Source organism: Humulus lupulus, chromosome 3 (assembly GCF_963169125.1).
Source record: "Humulus lupulus chromosome 3, drHumLupu1.1, whole genome shotgun sequence".
Classification (NCBI taxonomy): Eukaryota; Viridiplantae; Streptophyta; class Magnoliopsida; order Rosales; family Cannabaceae; genus Humulus; species Humulus lupulus.
In genome coordinates this window covers 134,867,911-134,888,673 of record NC_084795.1, presented here as the reverse complement: position 1 = coordinate 134,888,673, position 20,763 = coordinate 134,867,911, and the positions used below count along the sequence as shown (strand labels likewise).

At 37.1% G+C, this 20,763-nt stretch overlaps 1 protein-coding gene across 1 annotated transcript; it reads left to right on the top strand.

Annotated features, from left to right (window-relative positions):
* The first annotated feature begins 7,219 nt into the window (after nt 1-7,219).
* Nucleotides 7,220-9,651, top strand: LOC133823167 (probable inactive receptor kinase At1g27190). Its single transcript, XM_062255778.1, has one exon. The coding sequence runs from the start codon at nt 7,480-7,482 to the stop codon at nt 9,292-9,294; it is 1,815 nt and encodes a 604-aa protein (XP_062111762.1). The 5' UTR covers nt 7,220-7,479; the 3' UTR covers nt 9,295-9,651.
* Nucleotides 9,652-20,763: the final 11,112 nt, after the last annotated feature.

The following is a 20,763-nucleotide window of genomic DNA, read 5'->3' as shown; positions in this document are numbered from 1 at the left end:
GTTCAGGTCCTTCTTCAAGGCTGGACTCATCTACGTACTGCCTAAAACTAGGGGCATATACGCCCTGACGCAAGGAAGGCCAGGTCCTACAGTTTGTCCCATACTCCTCAAAAATGGACCTAAAATTGAGAGTGTTGTCAACCACAATGGTACCTTTGGGTATTTGTGGTCGTAGTGTACCACCAAACGGTCCACACACTAAAGGAGGGTGGTGTTTAGGTCCGGGTCAGTAGAATGACAACTAATGAGATGGTTAGGGTTGAAGCGAATCAGCCTAAAACTGGCAGTAGCTTGATCTAACTCTCTATATGGGTTACCATGGCTGGAGGGGCCAGCTGCTGCCCCGGACATAGCTCGCTCTTGATCAGGCCCCTGATTGTCTTCAAGAGCTCGCCTTTTATGCACCAACAGTGCCACGTCTTCTTCCTCCTCGATGTCTTCATTGGCTGGCAAGGCTTCTTGAGGAGGGGGAGCTCGTTGATGACAGGAAGAATAGCTCTGGTCTTGAGAGCCAGCATCTAGCCCTTGCTAATCAGGTTGCAGGCCACCATGGTGACATCATTCACAACCTGACGGAAGCCTTTCTCCCTTGCAGGAAGACTAGACAAAGTCTCATATTTACTCCCAAGGGTCTCAGACCGCCCTATCCTTGCAAATATAGCCGCACAAGGAATGAACTCAGTTAGCATACTTAAACAACAACAACAAAACAAGATGTGTGAAAGTAATAAAAAAGTTCACATGTTGAATTCATAAAGTTAAAAGACTTAAGGGGGTAGTTGAATTATCGGTGCTCACAGTTCTTGAATTCATTTGACGTAAAGAATAAGTCTTTATAGTCATTTGGGTGGCTGGGGAGGTCTATGACAGAGGCTGAGTTGAGAAAACAAGTGAGGTAGTAGAAACCGTCACCTCACCCCTTCTGGTCAGGATTGGCCTTGAGGCAGAAGAAATACATAATGTCTGCTGGAGTGGGGACCTCCCACTCGTGCCTCAGAAACAGATATTTTAACCCCATCAAAAGTCTATATGAATTTGGCGGGAGCTGGAACGAAGCCAATCTAACGTAGTTCAAGAAATCTACGAAGTACTGGTCCAGTGGGAGGAAGGCACCTGCCTTCAGGTGTCATCACTCCATGCCCCATAGTCATCTTGGACAGGGGCACAGCTCCACTCTCCTTCCAACAGAGGTCGGGATTGGAGGCCATCAGCTCCCATCTCGATCTCATGGCTCAGCAGGATCTTGTTAACTTTCCCCTGAGACGTTATACAGGACAATATGTGCTCAGCCTCAAAGAATGCATTAGGGTTGACAACGAGTTCCCTCTCCACCACAGGGCCAAAATGAGGAATTTGAGAGTCAGAGGTGACCTTGTAACGACCCAAATTTGCTAATAAGGCTCAAGGGCCTTGATTAGCGTGCCTGGAGGGCATAATGGGAAGTATGCGTGAATTTAATGATTAAGACGCATGATTATGATTTTAAGCATGTTATATGACTATTTGAGTATTTGAGATGCATGATTATGTGTACTATGGTATGTGATAATTCTAGCCCGTTGAGGGCATACGTGTGATAATTATGTGATGTGATTTGTACCACGTGGGTGTGGTGATATTAATGCGATGCACGTGCCGAGACGGTCCTAGAGAGCTAGATAACTCAAAAGTCACAACGGGGCTTCATACCCGGCTCGGGAGGAGCCTAGGGGTATTTTGGGGATTTTGTAATTTAGTTCTTGTGAGATATTGGTAACCAGTGGTTTGGTAACTTGTGTAGCTGTTAGTAACCATAGAGAGTAACAAGATTGGTTAAAGGAAGTGGTAGAATTGTAAGGAAGTAGGAATGACAAAAAGGGCCTTAAGGTTTAGTTGGAATGGGAAATAGATGGAAGGGTAAAGTGGTCATTAGGCAAGGAATTGGATTACTTCAGCTGAAGGAAAGGGGGGTCACGTATAACACTTGGTGGGGAATTGATTTATGCTGAAATGTGAGGAAAAGATAGAAGAAAAGGGAAGAAGAGGAAAGCTGAAGTTGGGAGACCTAGGAGGGGAGCTTTGATGGTTCTGGGCAACTGAATTGAGCATAAATCAAGGTTACTCAGAGGTAAGGGTTTGTCTATAATTTGTGTAAGTTTCAAGTCTGATTTTTGGTTGATAAGTGTGAATTGAAACAAATTGGTGGCTGGTTTTGTATGAACTCAGAATTGGGTAATCAAAGGGGAAGGAGGTTTAAAGCTAGAGGTTGGACTCACCACTCAAGGTAAGGTTTCTGGGTGATTATTAGGCTTGTTTCTGTTAAGGTTTAGGGAGTTTGGAGTGTGGTTTGTGTTTGAGTTCAAGTTGTTCTTAATTTTCTGGTTTGAGTTGTTAAGTATGAAATTCAAGAGTGAATTTTAGGATTGAAGGTGTGAGTGAGCTTGGGCATGATGTTTTTGAGTTTTTGTGAGGTTTATTAAGGGTTTAGAGTTGGTTTTGGGACTTAGGATGGAGTTTGGGGTGATTTGGAGAGGTTGGAGCTCGGGAAAACGCGAAGGAAAAACCCAGAATTCTGGGCTGCGAAGGCGTGCCGCGGCACGGGTTTTGTGTGCCGCGGCGTGGAGTCCCTGACTGATGGGTGCCGCGGCACAAGGCCAATTTCAGGATGTCACTTTTGGCAATTTTTGGGCCTTCACTCCGGGGGTTCGGGGGATGTCTCCGGGGTATTGTTTTAAGGTCTTAGGGATTCCGAGAGTGTGGGATTGGTGCCGGGAAGTAGTTTTGGATTGGTTAGTGATAAAGGATGTTTCGTTTGTATTGTGACTAGGTCTTTGGTGAGGCTCGGGAAAGAGGACCGTGCTCGCGGCTTTGGGGCATCGGAAGCTCGGGATACAGGTAAGAAAGCTGCACCTGAGTATGTGGTTAGGTTGGGACTAAGTGTTCCCTATGTTTGTATGCATTATTATGTGAATGTGATTAACCATGTGGTCACGATGGGACTAAGAGTTCCCAATATTTGTATATCATGTCATGAGATGGTGTTATTACGCCATGGGACATGCGATTACCGGCCTAAGGGTGTCGGAATCATTATTTGCGCACTGGGGCGCGGCTCAGCCACTGGGAGCTGAGGCAGCTTATTTATCACTGAGCTCGGTTAAGCTGGCCGGAGTCAGTGAGTATTACACTGGGGGCGGCCCTATTGAGCCGAAGACAGTGTGTTAAATAGAGGGTGCGACTAAGGGCGCCAACCCTGAATGTTATTTGATGGATATGACAATCTATTAGTTATGAACGTGAATATTGTGCTATGAATATAGTTGATTGACTGTCTGGGTGACAATTGTTATCACTACGTGGATAGGTGTTATGAACTGATGAATTTCTGATTATGCACTGTGGAATATTTGATTATTGATGTTAATCTTGTTATGTTATTATGCTTTCTTGCTGGGCCCTGGCTCACGGGTGCTACGTGGTGCAGGTAAAGGCAAGGGTAGGCTGAATCAACCATGAGTTGGAGAGCTCTGGGGGCGAGGTGTACATTGTCAGCTGCTCGACCGCCACGGTCGACAAATTGTGCAGGACGGAAACCTAAAATGTATATTTTGCCATTAGAGTGGCTTGAACTATTTGTAACTTCTAGAATTTGTTGTAACTAAGATATCTAAACCCTGTTTCGAGTCTCCATGTACTAAATCGTCATTTTTAATGAAAATAGCCTGTTTGTAACCAAAATCTTTTTATTTCTACTCTGATAATGGTATAGAACTTACACTTTGTCTGAATGACTTGATTAGCAAGTCTTGCACTATTTTAAACACACAGTGTAACGGTCTTGGTTATCCAGGGCGTTACAGACCTGCTTGCACTTATTCTTACTCTAGGCAGAGGAGCTCGTGGCGTTTTTCTTTGGGGGAGGGGGGGGGGGGGGGGGGGGGCATAATTTAGCTCGCCTGACAATAAAACGGCCTATTAGTGGCGAGCTAAGACAATGACTAGTTACAGCTGTGGAGGTACAAAGCTCCAAGGTTTTAAGTGGTTTACTTTTGGGATTTAAAATTTACATGAGCTAAGGTGTGTTCTAGCCTCAACATGTGGTTCCACGCATGGTCCTAGGCCACGCGCTTTGAATTCCTGAAATTCCCTAATACTTCGGGATTCGTGTGTCAGACTTGTCAGACCCACTACTTTTCTTTTGAAAGCGATTTAATGCAAAACTGCTTAAGGAATCGTGACCCTTAAGCTACCCAGAACCAAACCTAAAACCCTTTCGGCTTCTACATCCAAACAGATATTCTAATCGATTTACCGATAGCATTTTCTTTGTAAAACCCAGGAAATTCTCCTTGTTTTATGAATACCTTATTTCTAAACAAGCCTAGTATCGTTCATTTATCCTAAACCAAATAATATTTCCTATTTACACTCAGACATAGCCTAAACGATATTGAGCAAAGAGCCTTTTTCGAAGTAAAAAGCTCACTAGAAAATAAAGAATTGAAATATTAAAACCAGATGAGGAAATACTTACAGTTTATATGTTCGATTCAAAGGAAATGTCGATACGTCCACAGGAAGCTCCTTGAAAGCTTCTAAGAGTCTGAAAGACCATGAAGGTTTTTGGGAGAAGTTTGAGAAGAAAAAGGGAAAATTTCTTTTTGAAGGGAAACTTTTTGAATGCAAAGGTGGTAAGGGTTCAGGTCTGATCACTCTATTTATATGAAAATTATGGGAATTAATTCGGGCCATCCAATTGGGTTAGCTCAAGATCCAAAGGCCAAGATTAAATGAACCATACGGCAGCAAAAAGTTGACAGGACAGTTGTCACAGTCCTTGAAACCCAAACGGACGCCAATTACAGACAACTATTATGCATGTGATGACATCAAGCACGAACAGGAGCTTGGGGGGCAAATGTTGTACCCTAAAAATTAGCACGAGTCTAGTCACTCAGCTTGGGGTACAACTGGCAGATGAATAAGTGGAAAAGCAACCAAGTAGAACATTTGGTTAACAATAATGTGAGCAGCTCGAGTTGGGACTCGACAACATGACATACAGGTTATTATCAGGTCGCCTCTTAGGATAACAATTCAGTTCGAGAATTATAATGGCCAGACCCACCCTTGGACGCTTTGAGCTTAATCTAAGCTAAGGTTCAGATAATCTTTGATCACCAACTCAGATTAGATATTTAGCTCGTGGAAACCTGGTCAAAACGCACACTGAAGGATCCCAAGAGACTCGGAGGCTCCTTATACGCTCATTAATGCCTAGGTTGTATTGCATATCTATCATTTATTATCCGAGATAGCAGGAGTATATTCTATTATGTTATCAAATCATATCCCAATGTAAATGTATACCATATTTATTCACACGGTTACCCAAACTTGTCTAAGAAATTCCCCTATAAATATCAGGGATAATAGATAGGGAAGGGGACTGCCTTTTGTATTACTGAAAATCTACAGAAATTGTGAGAGAAAAGCAATAATACTGTCTTGTGGACTAGGTGGATTTTAACCACTAAACTACGTAAAAGTTGTGTGTGTATGGAAGGGTTCTTATTATCTCATTACGGTTTACAAATAAGCATTATTATCTTTATTAGATTTATTAATCTCCTGTTGGCGAAAAATCGCGTCAACACATATAATTGTGGATCTGTTATAGCCATATATTAACAATTTTATTCTTAAGGGATATTTGATATTTAATATATCATATAATATTTTTATTAATTCTTTTGTATTTTGAATTCACAATAGATATTATGTAACTTCCCTAAGATTAAGGGAAAAAATATTTTATAAACTAGATCTATAAATAGCCTAGATTGTAGTCATTTAGGGGGGCGCACAAATTCTGTACTGAAATTCTATGAAATTGTTTTTAAGTTTTAACGCAGACTATTTTAATAAAAGTGACTCGTAAACTAAGTAGATTTAACTACCGAACCACGTAAAAAATTTGTTTCTTTTCTTTTCTTCCTTATTATTCTTAGTAAATTATTTTTAAAAAGTTAAATACTTAATGTTTTTTTCCACTTGTCTTATTATTTTCCATCTAGAATGCTGCTTCATTAAAAAAAAAATTCAATATAATTTTTGTGTTTCATTACACTTAAAAAAATGAAAAACCATTTTAATAATAAATTTTTTTTAATGAAATACTGTATTTTCAATTATTTGTAAAAGAACTTTAAAGCTATAATTGGATCATGTGTAATATCACTGTCAATCATCTTAAAAATTATTTTACAAAGAAGTATGAAAAGTTACTTTTTAATAATAAAAGTTTACACTCCCAAGTGTCAGAGGATATAATTTGATGTTGAATAATATAATTTTTAAGAGAAATAATAATATACCTTATTTTAAATGTGCCAGCTATTTGAAGTATGATAAAAAGCATGCAGATTATTATTAACTTTTATTTTTGAAAAATGTTAGTTACTGCACAAATCATATAATAATTTTTTGCTAAGGAAGGACAAATAATAGTAGTATTGTTTTTTTGTTTTAAAATAAAAAAAAAAACTAACAGTTCAGTGAGGCTAAATTGTATTTAATCCATTATGTAGGGACTATAAATAGAGATGCACATATTTTTTATAGGGATGAGGCCCGCGGGACCTGTCCCTAATGGGGCGGGGAAAATTCACATATAAATGGGTAACGGAGCGGAGACGATGATAATTTTTATTTACTGAATGTTAAATGGGGTGGAAACGGAAATAGCACTCCCCGCTCCGACAGACCCGTTTAAATTTTTATATATTTTTATAATATTTTATATGCATTTTATTTTTTTTATGTATTTTTTTAGTATAATAGTAAATTTTTTAATATTTTAAATTTTATTTAGGATAGTGTTTAATATTTTAAATAATAAATATTGTCAAATATTTTAATTTATGATTTTTATTTTAAAATTTTAATTAAAAATTTATTTTTTAAATAAGTAATTTTCTGCTCTAATAAGAGATTCTCCCCCAAAATAAACAGAAATGAGACGAAATTAGGGATTAGAAATATAAACGGAGAAAATGATAACACTCATCGCGAATTCCCCGGACGTGTTGGTCACTAACTATAAAGGTAATAGTGACTTTTTTTTTTGGTAATTTAATAAATGAACATATACATAATATAATACTAAACTCTAATTTACAAAAAAAAATTCAAGTAAAAAAGGTAAACAAATCAAATAAGCAAAATAATATGGTGAAGAAGCCAAATCAGAAACTGAAAGAAAACTGACTAAAAATCGACACCCAGTCAAACCTGCACCTGCTTTTGTCTATTTCTTTCTCTATCTATCTGAGCTTCCCTCACTGTCAATGGCCGATTATCTCTCTCACCCTTCACCACCTCTTTCACTACTACTTTCTCCTCCGTTCTCTCTGCAACTTCCCGTTTTCCCAAATTGACATAATACCCAAAGCCCATAACTTAGTTATCCTAAAAAAAAATAAGAAAAGAAAAAACGCCATGAAGATCGTCTTCGTTTGCTTCGTTCTCATAGCTTCAGTCTTAGTCTTCTCCATTGAAGACGACGTTATGTGCGTTCAAGGCGTCAGAAAATCTCTCTCCGACCCATTAGGGAAACTCGGTGCATGGGCCTTTTCAAACGCGTCCGTACCCTCAATCTGCAAGCTCGTCGGAGTTTCCTGCTGGAACGAGAAGGAGAATCGCCTCATCAGCATCCAGCTTCAGAATATGGAACTTTCTGGCCAACTCCCGGAACCTCTCAAGTTCTGCCGGAGCCTCCAAACCCTTGAGATATCTAATAACGAGCTCTCTGGTTCGATCCCTCCCCAAATCTGTACCTGGTTGCCTTATCTGGTAACCTTAGATCTCTCTAACAACCGCTTCACCGGTTCGATCCCACCTGAGATTGTTAACTGTAAGTTTCTCAACACCCTGATCCTTGACGGTAACAGGTTGAGCGGTTCGATCCCGTACGAGCTGGGCCGGCTCGAACGGTTGAAGAAGTTCTCGGTGGCCAATAATGATCTAACGGGTACGATTCCGTCTGATTTGTCGAGTTTTGAGAAAGATTGGTTTGAAGGGAATAGTGGGCTTTGTGGTGCGCCTCTTGGGTCTAAATGTGGTGGGTTGAGCAGTAAAAGCCTTGGCATTATCATCGCCGCCGGGGCTATCGGTGCCGCCGTGTCCCTGATTTTGGGTTTTGCTCTTTGGTGGTGGTTCTTCGTTAGAGTTAGTCGAAAAAGACGAGGTTTTAATGTTTCTGATGGTGGTAAGGACTTTGGTGGTTGGGTTGGTTTATTGAAGGCTCATAAACTAGCCCAGGTCTCTTTGTTTCAGAAACCCATTGTTAAGGTCCGGTTATCTGATTTGTTGGTAGCTACCAACAATTTTGATTCCCAAAACATTGTGATTTCAACTAGAACTGGGGTCTCTTACAAGGCCGTTTTGCCTGATGGGTCAGCTCTTGCCGTGAAGAGGTTGAATGCTTGCAAGCTTGGTGAAAAGCAGTTTAGGTCGGAGATGAACAGGTTGGGGCAGCTTAGGCATCCAAATTTGGTGCCCTTATTGGGTTTCTGCGTTGTGGAAGAAGAGAAGCTTTTGGTCTATAAGCATATGTATAATGGAACCTTATACTCTCAGTTGAATGGAAGTGGTAACGTTAATAGTCAGTATGGTTTTTTGGATTGGCCCACAAGGCTCAAGATCGGAGTAGGTGCAGCTAAAGGTTTGGCATGGCTTCACCATTCATGTCAACCACCATATATGCATCAGAACATTAGTTCCAATGTCATTCTCCTTGATTATGATTTTGAAGCTCGGATTACAGATTTTGGGTTGGCAAGGCTTGTAGGTACTCGTGATTCTAATGATAGCTCATTCGTAAATGGAGATTTGGGAGAGTTTGGATATGTTGCTCCCGAGTACTCAAGCACAATGGTGGCATCTCTGAAAGGAGATGTTTATGGCTTTGGAGTAGTGCTTCTGGAATTAGTTACAGGGCAGAAACCATTGGAGGTGTATCATGGAGGAGAAGGATTCAAGGGGAACTTGGTAGATTGGGTGAATCAGTTGATAAGTTCTGGTCGAAGCATAGATGCTATAGACAATGCTCTGTCAGGGAAAGGTGACGACGATGAAATATTGCATTTTATGAAAGCTGCATGCAGTTGTGTGGTTTCTAGGCCCAAGGATAGACCTTCTATGTACCAAGTTTACGAGTCTTTGAAAAGCGTGGCTGACAAACATGGTTTCTCCGAGCAGTATGACGAGTTCCCATTGATCTTTGGCAAACAGGATCTTGATTACAAGGAGTAGGGAAGGGATTAGAAAGGTTTCCACTTGAGTTAGATTCCTCTGTTCTATTACTCATTTGTTGCATGATTCTGTATCATACTACTTGAGTCATCCATTTTTATTCTCAAGTGGTCCAGAGAATATCTATTTTTCCTTTGTTGTTCTTTCTAGAAATCTAATCATATCAAATATTATTCCACCAAAAAGGTGGGAACCCTTTCAATAGAGATTCCATCCCATTTTGTAATTTGTATTATACTAAACCTTTCCCTGTTCATGCTTAATATTGCAAGTTTCCATTTACGTGTAGTGTATGTTTTAATCTTATATTGAGGTATTATTGCCTACATATTAAATGTTTCAACCCCATTTGTCTCATTCTGACTTCTCACAACGTTTAGACCTTTAAACTCAAAACCAAAATAGCAATAGGTGTGGCTAGTTTAAACTTTTAAAACCTTGGTCCCTCGGTGGGTTTGATGAACTGCTAAACTTTTCAATAACCAAAACAATAACAATGGGCGATACATTATTCAATATTTAATTGCTTTCCTTTTAAGTAGCAAAAAAAGGTTCTCTATAGCTCTCTTTTCTAAAATAATAACAATAATAGTAAATTGATAACAACTTTGGTCAAAAGTTTTGAACATTTAAGCTTCATTTAGTATGGTCCGGATGACCTTATTGATAGAGTATTTTTAAATGATGAAATTAACGTTTTAATAGCAGAATATCCAATTGAAGTATATAGAATAAGTTGTTGGATTGGGTAGAATAACCCTAAAAAAGTTTGTATAAATAAATATATATATTTTTTATCTTCTTGTGATTGGAAAAAATTCTGAAGTATATTGGCCCTTTTGGGTGTTCTTATATGGTTGTAGCAGGGGAGGTATAGATACAATGAAAATTGGTGTATGTTGTAAAATATCATTGTGGTGTTCCTGGTGGACCGGTGTAGTAATAAATGATCTCTAATTTTCTTCCTTCCAGCAATATCATTACTAATTCGAAAAAGAAAAAATACTGTCATTTTCAGCGAAATGCCACTCTTTATGATTGAAAAGCAATGCCATATCATATGTTTTTTTAGATTCGAACAACTAATACAAAACAAAAAATGTTAAATACTCGTCTCTGTGACTATTCTAAATTGACATTTGAAACCATTATTAGTAGTAACAAATGAAATGATTATATGTATATATAAATGTGTTCAACGAGAAAAACTTTTAATTCAAAGATCATCTGAAACGTTAATATGAAAACCCGACACGTCTTTTTCTTTTCAGTCTGAGCCCAAATATAGAAGCAGGTTTTATAATGCGACAAAATATGAGTCATCTTCAAATACTAAACTTAAGGCTTTTTAAAAGGCTAGCCAGCTAAGGCGCATATGCTTATAAATTTTTGAACTCTAGAGAGATATGCTAAACACAATTAATATTAGGTTTTTTAACATTATTGTCGCCATTACAAAATATCTTTTTCTTTGAACTATAGTATTTATAGACTTTTGCCCCTCAATTTTTTTTTTCTTGGCAAAAATACTTCCCGAACTATAACATTTATAGACTATTGTCCATTTCGTTCAAAATAGTGGCGATTTGTTGACGTGTCACTTAAAAAATATTAAAAACTATTTTTTATTAATCAATTGAATTTAAATTAAAAAAATAAATAAAAAATTATTTTTAAAAAAATTAATAAAAACTATTTTTTAAATTTATTAAATTATATAAAATCCAACAAATAAAATATCAATAAGCATAATTAATTTTTATTCCAAACATAATTTTTTTTTTAAAACTAAACTAAATTATATTTTGAAATAAATTAAATTAAAATTTTTAATTTTTTGTTTGATCGTTTTCTAAATGTGTTTAATTATCTACATTTGAAATATAGATTCGATAGCGTTTTTAATTAATTTACTTTAAAGATTTTAATATAGTTTAGAAAATTGTTTTTAGGTTTTTTGAAAATGATATTTGGATTAAAAAAAATTATGTTTATTGATTTTTATTTTTATTTTTGGATTTTATATAATTCAATAAATTTTAAAATAATTTTTTATTAATTTTTCATTTTTTAAAATAAATTTTATTTATTGTTTCTGATTTAAAATCAATTAGTTAATAATTTTTTTTTAACATTTGTGTAACTGTCACATCAGCAAATTATTACTATTCTGGACGGAATGAGAAAAAGTCTACAAGTGCTATAGTTCTGATGATATTTTTCCAAGCAAAAAAATTCGGGGGGCAAAATTTTTAAGTGCTATAGTTCAGAGGAAAAACAAGTTTTTTGTCCTTGTCCCTAAGTTATAAGTGATAAGTGATTTGTCAATCCTTGATGGTTTTTTTTTCTGCAATTACATCCCTATATTTATGAAACAACATCAATTCGCCCCCTGTTTTTGGAAATACTTTTCCTCATTAAAACCCTCAAGAGCAAAACCCTCAAGAGTAAAACTCTTTGGGAAAAAGCTCAAGAGGGAAAAAAAGTGTCAAAGGGATATCATTGATAATTGCCATCGACTTAAGTACAAGAGTCAATACAATAGGATGCCCAGGGTGCCATAACATATGTTCATCAATTGATAGAGCTAACTTAGTTAAGGAATGTGTCACATTATTTGCGACTCTAGGACAATATTTGAATGATATAACAATAAGCTCATTACAAATGTCAATGATATCCTTAATGATGGAACCAAGGTAGGATTGGTCTGTATTGTTGTTGTTGACAGCTTACACCACTTGAAGACAATCTGATTCCATGATGATATTTGAGTATGCTAGATTTTTGCACGATTGGAGGCTCTTAAGTATGCCCAACACCTCAGCAATAACATGAGGGAATGTTGCGAACCAAGGCTAAATGGCTAAGGCAAGAGCAATATTGTGATGGTCCCTTAAAATCATGCCAAGACCAATCTTTTTGGTTTGAGGAGATATGGTTGCGTCTGAGTTGACCTTCAATAGATGAGAAAGGGGGGCCTTCCAATGTTGTATCTCCCTACTAGCAGTGTCTTGAGTATGGAAGTGTTTGTCTTTGGTAGAATTTTTTGCATCTTGGTAGCAATGTAGGTAGTCAAGAGCCCACCAAGATACCATCTCATCTTTTAGTAGTACCCCTTCATTAACAAACTTGTTTCTACGAAACCAAAGTCTCCATAAAACTGTGAGCATTCTTTCTAACTCAATATTACGAAAGGAGTCAGAAAGTTCCATCATATGTCGAAAAGGAAGAAGACTAATGTTAGTGCAAACCTAACCCCGCACTGAAGCCAACCCCGAACAGCCCCACACGACATGAAAACTTGTCTTTGGACTTCTCAGACAAAATGGGCAGGTTGTTGGGATTAGTGCTCTTTAAAGCATATGTTTTGAACAATGTTTTATGAAATAAATAATTAAAATTAATTTTTTCATATATTGTTTGTTTATTATTATTATTAGAATAATATTATATGAATATCAAGAAATTCCCAAATTCGTTATTGTGAGTACAATCTTGTATTGGTACGAGAAGATTAAGATTGTAGGGAACAAATTTAAACAGTTCGCAGTAAAACAAAGTTATGTGGAATCTTTGGATTAAATACTATAAGCATGGTTCACTAGTATTATGAATACATGTAATCTAGATCTAGATTACTGATGTAGTAGGAAATCTTTATGGAGGTACTTTGTATAAAGTTGTTATACATGAACGTGACCCGATATGTTATTAATACTTATTAATACCGTTTACTTTATAAGTATTAATTAAACATATCAATAAGATGATCATATACAAATTGATCTTAATCCTGAAGTTATTATGAAATCCTGTTTATGTCATATGAGTTCTTTGATTCACTCGTTATGGTTTGTCAGAATGATCAGGCTGAAAACTTTTTTTTTGGGAACTCATTGATGTAAATGACTAGGGACATAATATACAAATATGGAATCTACACCTTTCTAAGAGAAATTGAATAATGGTTCTCTTAAGGGTTGGATTTTGGAACTGAAAGGTTATTGAGCTCAAATTCATAAATCAGTTTATGAATTAACCTTCACTAGTAAAGTTAATGGTACTTAAGGAAACAAGATATAATTAAAGAGGTTAAACAGTGATTAATTCCTACATTAATTATGAACCATTAATAGATGATTGAATTGTATGTAGTAATTAAATCGATGGACACACTTATGTTTTAAAAGTACTCAATAAATATATGTCTATAATTACAAGAGTGTAGTCTCATATTTTTTGTAGAATAATATGGAGATTAATAAATTAAGGTTATTATATTAAAGAGTTTTAATTAATGATCTAAATTTATTGGAGCTTGAAATTATAGGTCCATAGGTCCCCGATCAACACTATTAAAGGTAATAGTTGAAATTGGGAAAAATTAGGATAATGACATATTTGGAAGAAATTTGTTCTTCAGGGTCAAATATGTAATTGAGACAAATTAATTAATTAATTATATTTTTCAAAAAATTATTTTGGTATTTTCGAAAATAGCATTTAAATAATTAAGATAATTAATTTTATTTATTTAAATAATGTGAAAAAGATATTTCTGATAATTCAAATAAGATTTGAATTTGAATAATATTTATTCTTTAGTTAATCTAATAAATAAGTTATCATGTTTAGATACTTTTGAATAAATAATTATTAAATAATAATTAAAAAAATAGTTGGAACATATCCCTGAAATCAGGGATGTGTTACACACCAACTACAATGCATGCACTGTAGTTGGCGTGTAATAGAGTCGGTAGACGCAGTTTTTTTCCAACAGTGGATTAAGAAATCCGACATCAGAGATATTAGTGCTATCTTACTAAATCGTAATTAATCAAATGAACAATGTCTCAAACACTCACACTTTAATGTGGTTCAGTGGTTAAAAATTCATCTAGTCCACGAGACAATCTTATTAATCTCTTTAATGCTCTGGGTGAAATTGTTTCATACAATTTTAGCAGAGTTTCTGTATATCAAGAAACAGCTCCTTTTCCTGTCAATTCCCCTGATATTTATAGAGGGTTTTCCTGGATACCTTTGGGTAACCGCGTGCATAAATATAGTAAATAATCAATCATGATAATCTCCCATTTACATAGAGATATGATTGCCTATGGAATTTACATCTGTTATCTCAAGTAATAAATGTGTAATAAAATCTGGGCATTAATAAGCATATAAGGGATCTCTGAGTCTTTTGGGATCTTTTACTGTACGTCATGATCAGGCTTCCGTGAGCAGAATACTTCCCTTGAGATGGATGTCAAAGAGCTAACAGAGCTTGACATAGGCCAAGTTCAGAGAATCTAGAAGGCGATCTAGCTATCACACATCTCAAACTAGGTTATTGGCGCAAGAGGCGACCTGGAGATTATCCAGTTGTCGTGCTACAAAGTTTGACTCGAACTTCCACAATAGAGTTAGCTAGATATTCTACCTATTTGCTTTCTCCATGCGCTTATCTGCCAGCTATACCTCGAACTGAGTGATTCATTTTGTGTTTATTTTGGGGTACAACATTTCCTCCCCAAGCTTCTGCTCGTGCATGACATCATCTCTGACACGCACAGTAAGGGCTTTTAGGCTTCTGCCATATGAAATCGTGTCCACCCACTACTCGAGCTCTAAACACATGTCCATCTATAATAGGTACCTGTTCGGGTTTCGAGTGTTGTGACAATTGTCCTGCCAACTTTTTGCCACCGCAAGGGTTATTTAATCTTGGCCTTTGGATCTTGAACTGACCTAATTGAGTGGCCCAGATTGGTTCCCAAAGTTTACGTATAAATATGAGAAACAAACTTGAACCTCACCACATTTGCATTAAAAAAATTTCCCTTTTCTTCGCAGAGCACATTCAGAAACCTTCGGCATTCTCCCATTCTTCAGAAGCTCTCAGGCTACTATCTTTGGTGTAACGCCCTGGTTACCCCAGAACAGTTACGGTGAACAGTGAACCAGAAAATTGACCTGCTACCCGAGTCCTTTGGTTAAAAACGTGATCTAAGTGTTATTATCAGGTTAAGGTGGAAAACCAGTAAAAAGGAAAGGATGCATTTCATTAAGTAAACAAACTGCTCATGAGCCTTTCAAAATGTTTACAAGTAGTTCGTAATACAAAAGAGTCGCTACTGTTTCAAATTTACAATCTCCGCCGGCCTAAGCGGCAAAAATAGGGTAAACCCCTAGTCCCTCTGAGAACTCCTTGACCGTGGTGGTCAAGCAGCCCTGTATGTACACAACATCGCCCAAGCTCTCCACTCAGGGTTGGGTGAGCTTCTCTTTCCCTTTACCTGCACCACAAAGCACCCATGAGCCAAGGCCCAGCAAGAAAACACAATAAAGCATGGTATAATGTTAACAACGATCATAATAACCATTCAGGACTAACAGTCCAAGCGAGTAGGTGACAATAGCCAAAAGTCACAATAATGAGCATCGCTCCCTCTAGCCATGTGACGATAGGGTCACTAGGGCTTAACTGATAAGAAGTTCCTTCATAAGTTTGATCAGGACAGGTGCATGGTGATTAGTCACCAACATAACCTTCCTCTCGACCCTAGAGTCGAAACTATGGACAACGTCCCCTAGCCATGTGACAAACGGTCACCGGGGTCATATACCTTGGCTATAGTCATTTGGTCGTAGACCAGGCAAGCGCTTATAAGTTCCTCGACCTTAGGGTCGGTCCCGCATTAATGCCATAGAGCCATTCAATGCGTGATCATCGACTTTAGAGTCGGTCCCTGACTAGTCAATGTCATAAACAGGTAATCAGCGTTCATTAGCATTTAATATGCAACCCACGTCCACATATATCAACCAACATGCTTCAATATCAAACCATGCATGTCATATACCTATACAGGGTGCAACTGTATTCATACACTGTTTTCTTACCTTAGGTTCGAGCGAGAAGTATGATAAGGACGACCCCTGAGAACGATCGATCTTTTAGTTCCTTAGCGGTTACCTAGTCACAACCAATTATAACCTCCATTAATGAGAATCCACAATAATAGGGTCTTAACCTAAGCACCGCCCTCGGGACCTCGAAACATGCCCACACGGTGAGTAGATTTGATCCCGGGCCTTAAGGATTGAAACCCCAAGTCAAAAACCCTTAAAAACACTCAAAACGGGACTTAGAAGGAACAGGGTAGCACTACAGCGCTCAACCCCTAGCGTCCTAGCGCTACACTCAGAACCACTCAAGTGCCAGAAAGCCTCCTGAGGAGCGCTATAGCGCCCTAAGGTGGGTGCTGTAGCGCTACCTCCAAACCCAATCTCCCCCGAACCGACCTTCTTCAACTCCTTCGATTCTAACTCGATTTCCAAGCTTCCAAATCCTATTCTTGATGCCAAATGATCCCAAAAACCATTCTAACACACCCCAAACATCACAAGCATGGGAACCCTAGCCAAAACTCCCAACAAAACCATGAATTCACCCTAGAAATCTCAGCTGCAAAGTAAAACTAGAACAGGGCAAACCAGAGAAAACCACGGTTAGAAACTTACCCAAAGCTTGGCTTATGATGGTCTTCAACGGTGGAACAAACTCCCAAACTCCCAAGGCTTGCTTCCCAAGGTTAAATCCTCAAAATTGGTTCAAAAACCACAAAGAAAGGTGAAGAGAAGAAGGTACGGGAGAACTCTTTTGCATACTCTGTTTTTCCACTTTCTTCTTCAGCTGTCAAAGGTTATATCTATCCTAGGGGTGAAATGTCCATTTTACCCCTAGGTCAATTAATAGTTTCTAAAGACTCCCAAGGGCATATTTGGTACTTCCCTCCTATCTCGTTAATCATAATTAACGCTCTCCAATTCTCGCTATCCTCAATAATCTCAAACACCAATAATTCACAACCCATTACCCTTTATCCCCCGGTAACGCTCTAATCATCAAAATCACCCCGAGACTCAACCCAAGTCCTGACACTTAAACCTGTTGTGACTAAACCGCTAATCAATATTCTAAGATCGTCTCATGTCGAATAGCTCCAACAAACCCACATCATAATGTGGTCTCAACACATATCATCGACATGCATACAATTAACATTATATTATAATATAATTCTCATAAACATGCATAAACACATTTAATGGCATAATTAAACAATTATGGCCCCCCCGGCCTACTAGTCCAACCATTAAACCACATTAGGGAATTCGGGGCATTACATTTGGAGCTATAATTACTTCCCTTGATCAAACATCTAATTTGTAAGTATTTTTATGCCCGGTTTAAATTTCACCATGGTGGCCTGCAAACTGATGGTAATGCCCCGACTAATTCTAGACCTCGGACCATTAAAAACTACTAAACATAACTACTATTTTGGAATACATATATACATAAAATATTAGAAATTTTTTAAAAATCCAAAATACGGTACGAGATCCCATTGTTTAATACATAAAAACATAAAGAAAACAAAATCTTTAATTAATTGTCCAAAACTGTATGCGGAAAATAAATACATAAATTAAAGACTTAAAATAACTTCATCCTCAATCTTCCAGCAGTTCATTCAATCAGTTCATCCCTAATACACATGCCAAGCTACCATGAATCCATCCCGCCTTCCAAGCTCATTTTCCTGTTCCACCTAAAATAAAAGGAATGAGCATAATGTCCAGCAAGGAAAATCTACTAAAAACATATATCATAAATCATAAGACTATATCATGAGACATATAACGTAAAAATGTATATCATATAGGACTACAATATTAATGGCCATTAACTCATTACCGTAGCATGTGATAAAACCATCTAGGTCCTCAGTCTACTAATCAAGGTAGGTTAGATCACAAGGTAGTATATGATAACCCATCTAGGTCCTCAGTCTACTAATCTAGGTAGGGTAAATCATAACTCTGAACCACGATAATGATAAAAATCTTGGGGTTTGTTATCTAAGCAACTATAAGCCCCAAGTGACTACTATTGATAGTAAGAACTCGTCAACGAAATATGAATGTAAAACTCAAAAACTTAAATCAATATCCAATGAACACAAATGAACTTATAGAAATTTGAAGGAAAATTGCAAGTAGAAAATAGAAAGAAAACTCGTATATTGCCCTTAGATTAATCTGATCGTACAAGAATTTTCCAACCCCCTTCAATGATGAAGTGAGGATCCATTTATAGTGGGCTCTAATGGCCCCTAATACATTGTGGTCCCAGGGGACCAGATTGTTCACAAGTACGTTGTCAGTGTGGTGGCACAGGTAGTAGTGGTCCAGAAGGTCATGGTGTCAGCTCTGGTACATGGTCAGGGTCCATAGGAACGCCTCCATTACTTATTTAGTACAAGTGGCATCAGACATAGTGGCACAGGTGGTTGTGGTATCGACTTTGATATATGGTCAGAGACATGCAAGCCATGTCACCACTCCTCGTACTTCCATTACTTGCCAGAGATGGATGTCAGGGTTACGCCTTTGTGCTCCTCATGGTCGTACAACCTATTCGCGTACACGTACCTTGTACCTGAAGGTTTCTCTCGTATATCCAAGATACACCCTTGCTCCAAGCCCCTTTATACTTTTCTAAATATAAGAGGATTTTGTAGCCTTGAGTCAGATAAGCATGTGGGAGTCACGCCCCGATGGTGGCACCTTCCTTAGAAAATAGAGAAAGGCCTCTTCAGCGGAGCATATACTTATATCATAGAGGTGTGGCCTCGCGAGATGGTGCGCGGTTAGTGGCGCGAGGTGCCTGGGCCCACGGCTGGCGGCGCGAGGTGCCTGGGTGCGTGGCACCTAGGAACGGGTCCATAGGACCTTCATCGAGGTAAGCAAGGTGAAGTGAGCTTGGGCCTTGCATGGGGTGAGACAGGTCAATCTCGCGAAGGCCTTGCATGAGGCCTGGGTCTTTCAGGATCATGGCAATCTGCGGTGTTCACACTTGCCCCCCAGTCTACGAGAAAGTCTTCCGGCTCTCTTGTAGACTTCAAGGTACGATGCATTTGGGTTGTCCGCGAGATTTTGAGGGTGTATGTGAGCCTATCATTGTGCTTCACGGATCCTAAGGCAAGTGCCAAGGCCCCTCCTTGACCATTGATCAGGCCTTGGGTTCGATGGCTAAGATGAGCCTATGGTTTCTATAAATAGGCCTTCATATCTAGCCTATTATTTACACTTTATCTCTTTAGCTTAGTGGTTTTGGAATCCTTACTCCTTTCAAGAGGTAAGGGGTTCGATTCCTCACAACCTCACTTTGGTTGTGTTAGGAATGAGTTTCCTAATACTTAGCAAAAAGGTGGTGGGGTTGGCCTAATGTACAACAAAAATTATGTAACATATTTAAACTACCTTTAAATATGCCGATCCATTAATAATCATACCTCTTGAAGCCTATCAAGTGTCCTTGCAATCTTTTCGTAATTAGAATGATCTTCCTATCCGAGCTGCTCCCAGGTACTCACACCAAGATCTTCCACAACATTCTCTACACCTCAAGAAGTGTGTGGGCACTTAGAGAATGAATGATAGTTTATTTGTGATTTCTACTTAATGTACTCAACACATGAGATCAAGAGAATAGGCCCGAGAATTGGTTCTATATTTTTCAGGGAGAGAAAAATATCGTTCTATTTTTCACAGAGCGAATAGACTTAGTTGTCTTAATTATCTGAGTTATCTGTATATTTTATGATTAGTCATACTTAAAAAAGAAAATATTCAAATTTAAAAAATAAATCTGTAACCAACTTACAATTTACTTTTTAATTAATTAATTATTTTATTAATGAAAATATCCAAAAACTAATTTTTTGAACTATCCATTAATTGATTAATTAACTAAATAAATAAAAATGAAAATCCTATCCCTGAAAAATAGCAGTACACGTGTACCACCCCTATTTTAGGGATATTTGATTTTTCTATTTTTATTTAATTATTTATTCAAACTACTTTGTGAGATAAGATCTAACAACCTGATAACTAATTCAAATTTGAATTCAAATTTAAATTAAACATCTTTTTAACTAATTATCAAATATAATTAATTATTGGAATAAATATTAATCTTTTAAATTCAAATCCAATTTGAACTTATCAGATTATTATCTCCCACTCAAATAAAGATATTTAATTAATTCTACTAATTAATTAAATCCAATATTTTCGAAAATAAATATTTAATTCATTATAATTTCGAAAATTATAATTAATTAATTATTTAATTAAATTTCTAAATTAATTTAATTATTTAATATAATTTTGAAAATTATACAATAATTAAATATTAATTAATTTTGTTAACTACAACTAATTTGTAATTAATCATATAATTGCATATTTTGCCAGAAGAACAAATTTCTTCTTAAATATGTCTTTAAACTATTTTTCCCTTCATATCAACTCTTACCTTGAATAATGTTGATAGAGCCGCTATGAGGACCTATGGACCTATAATTCCAAGCTCCAATAAATTTG

What these genes read in the sequence shown, in the direction of transcription:
- LOC133823167 (XM_062255778.1), top strand. Translation starts at nt 7,480, where the DNA reads ATGAAGATCGTCTTCGTTTGCTTCGTTCTCATAGCTTCAGTCTTAGTC.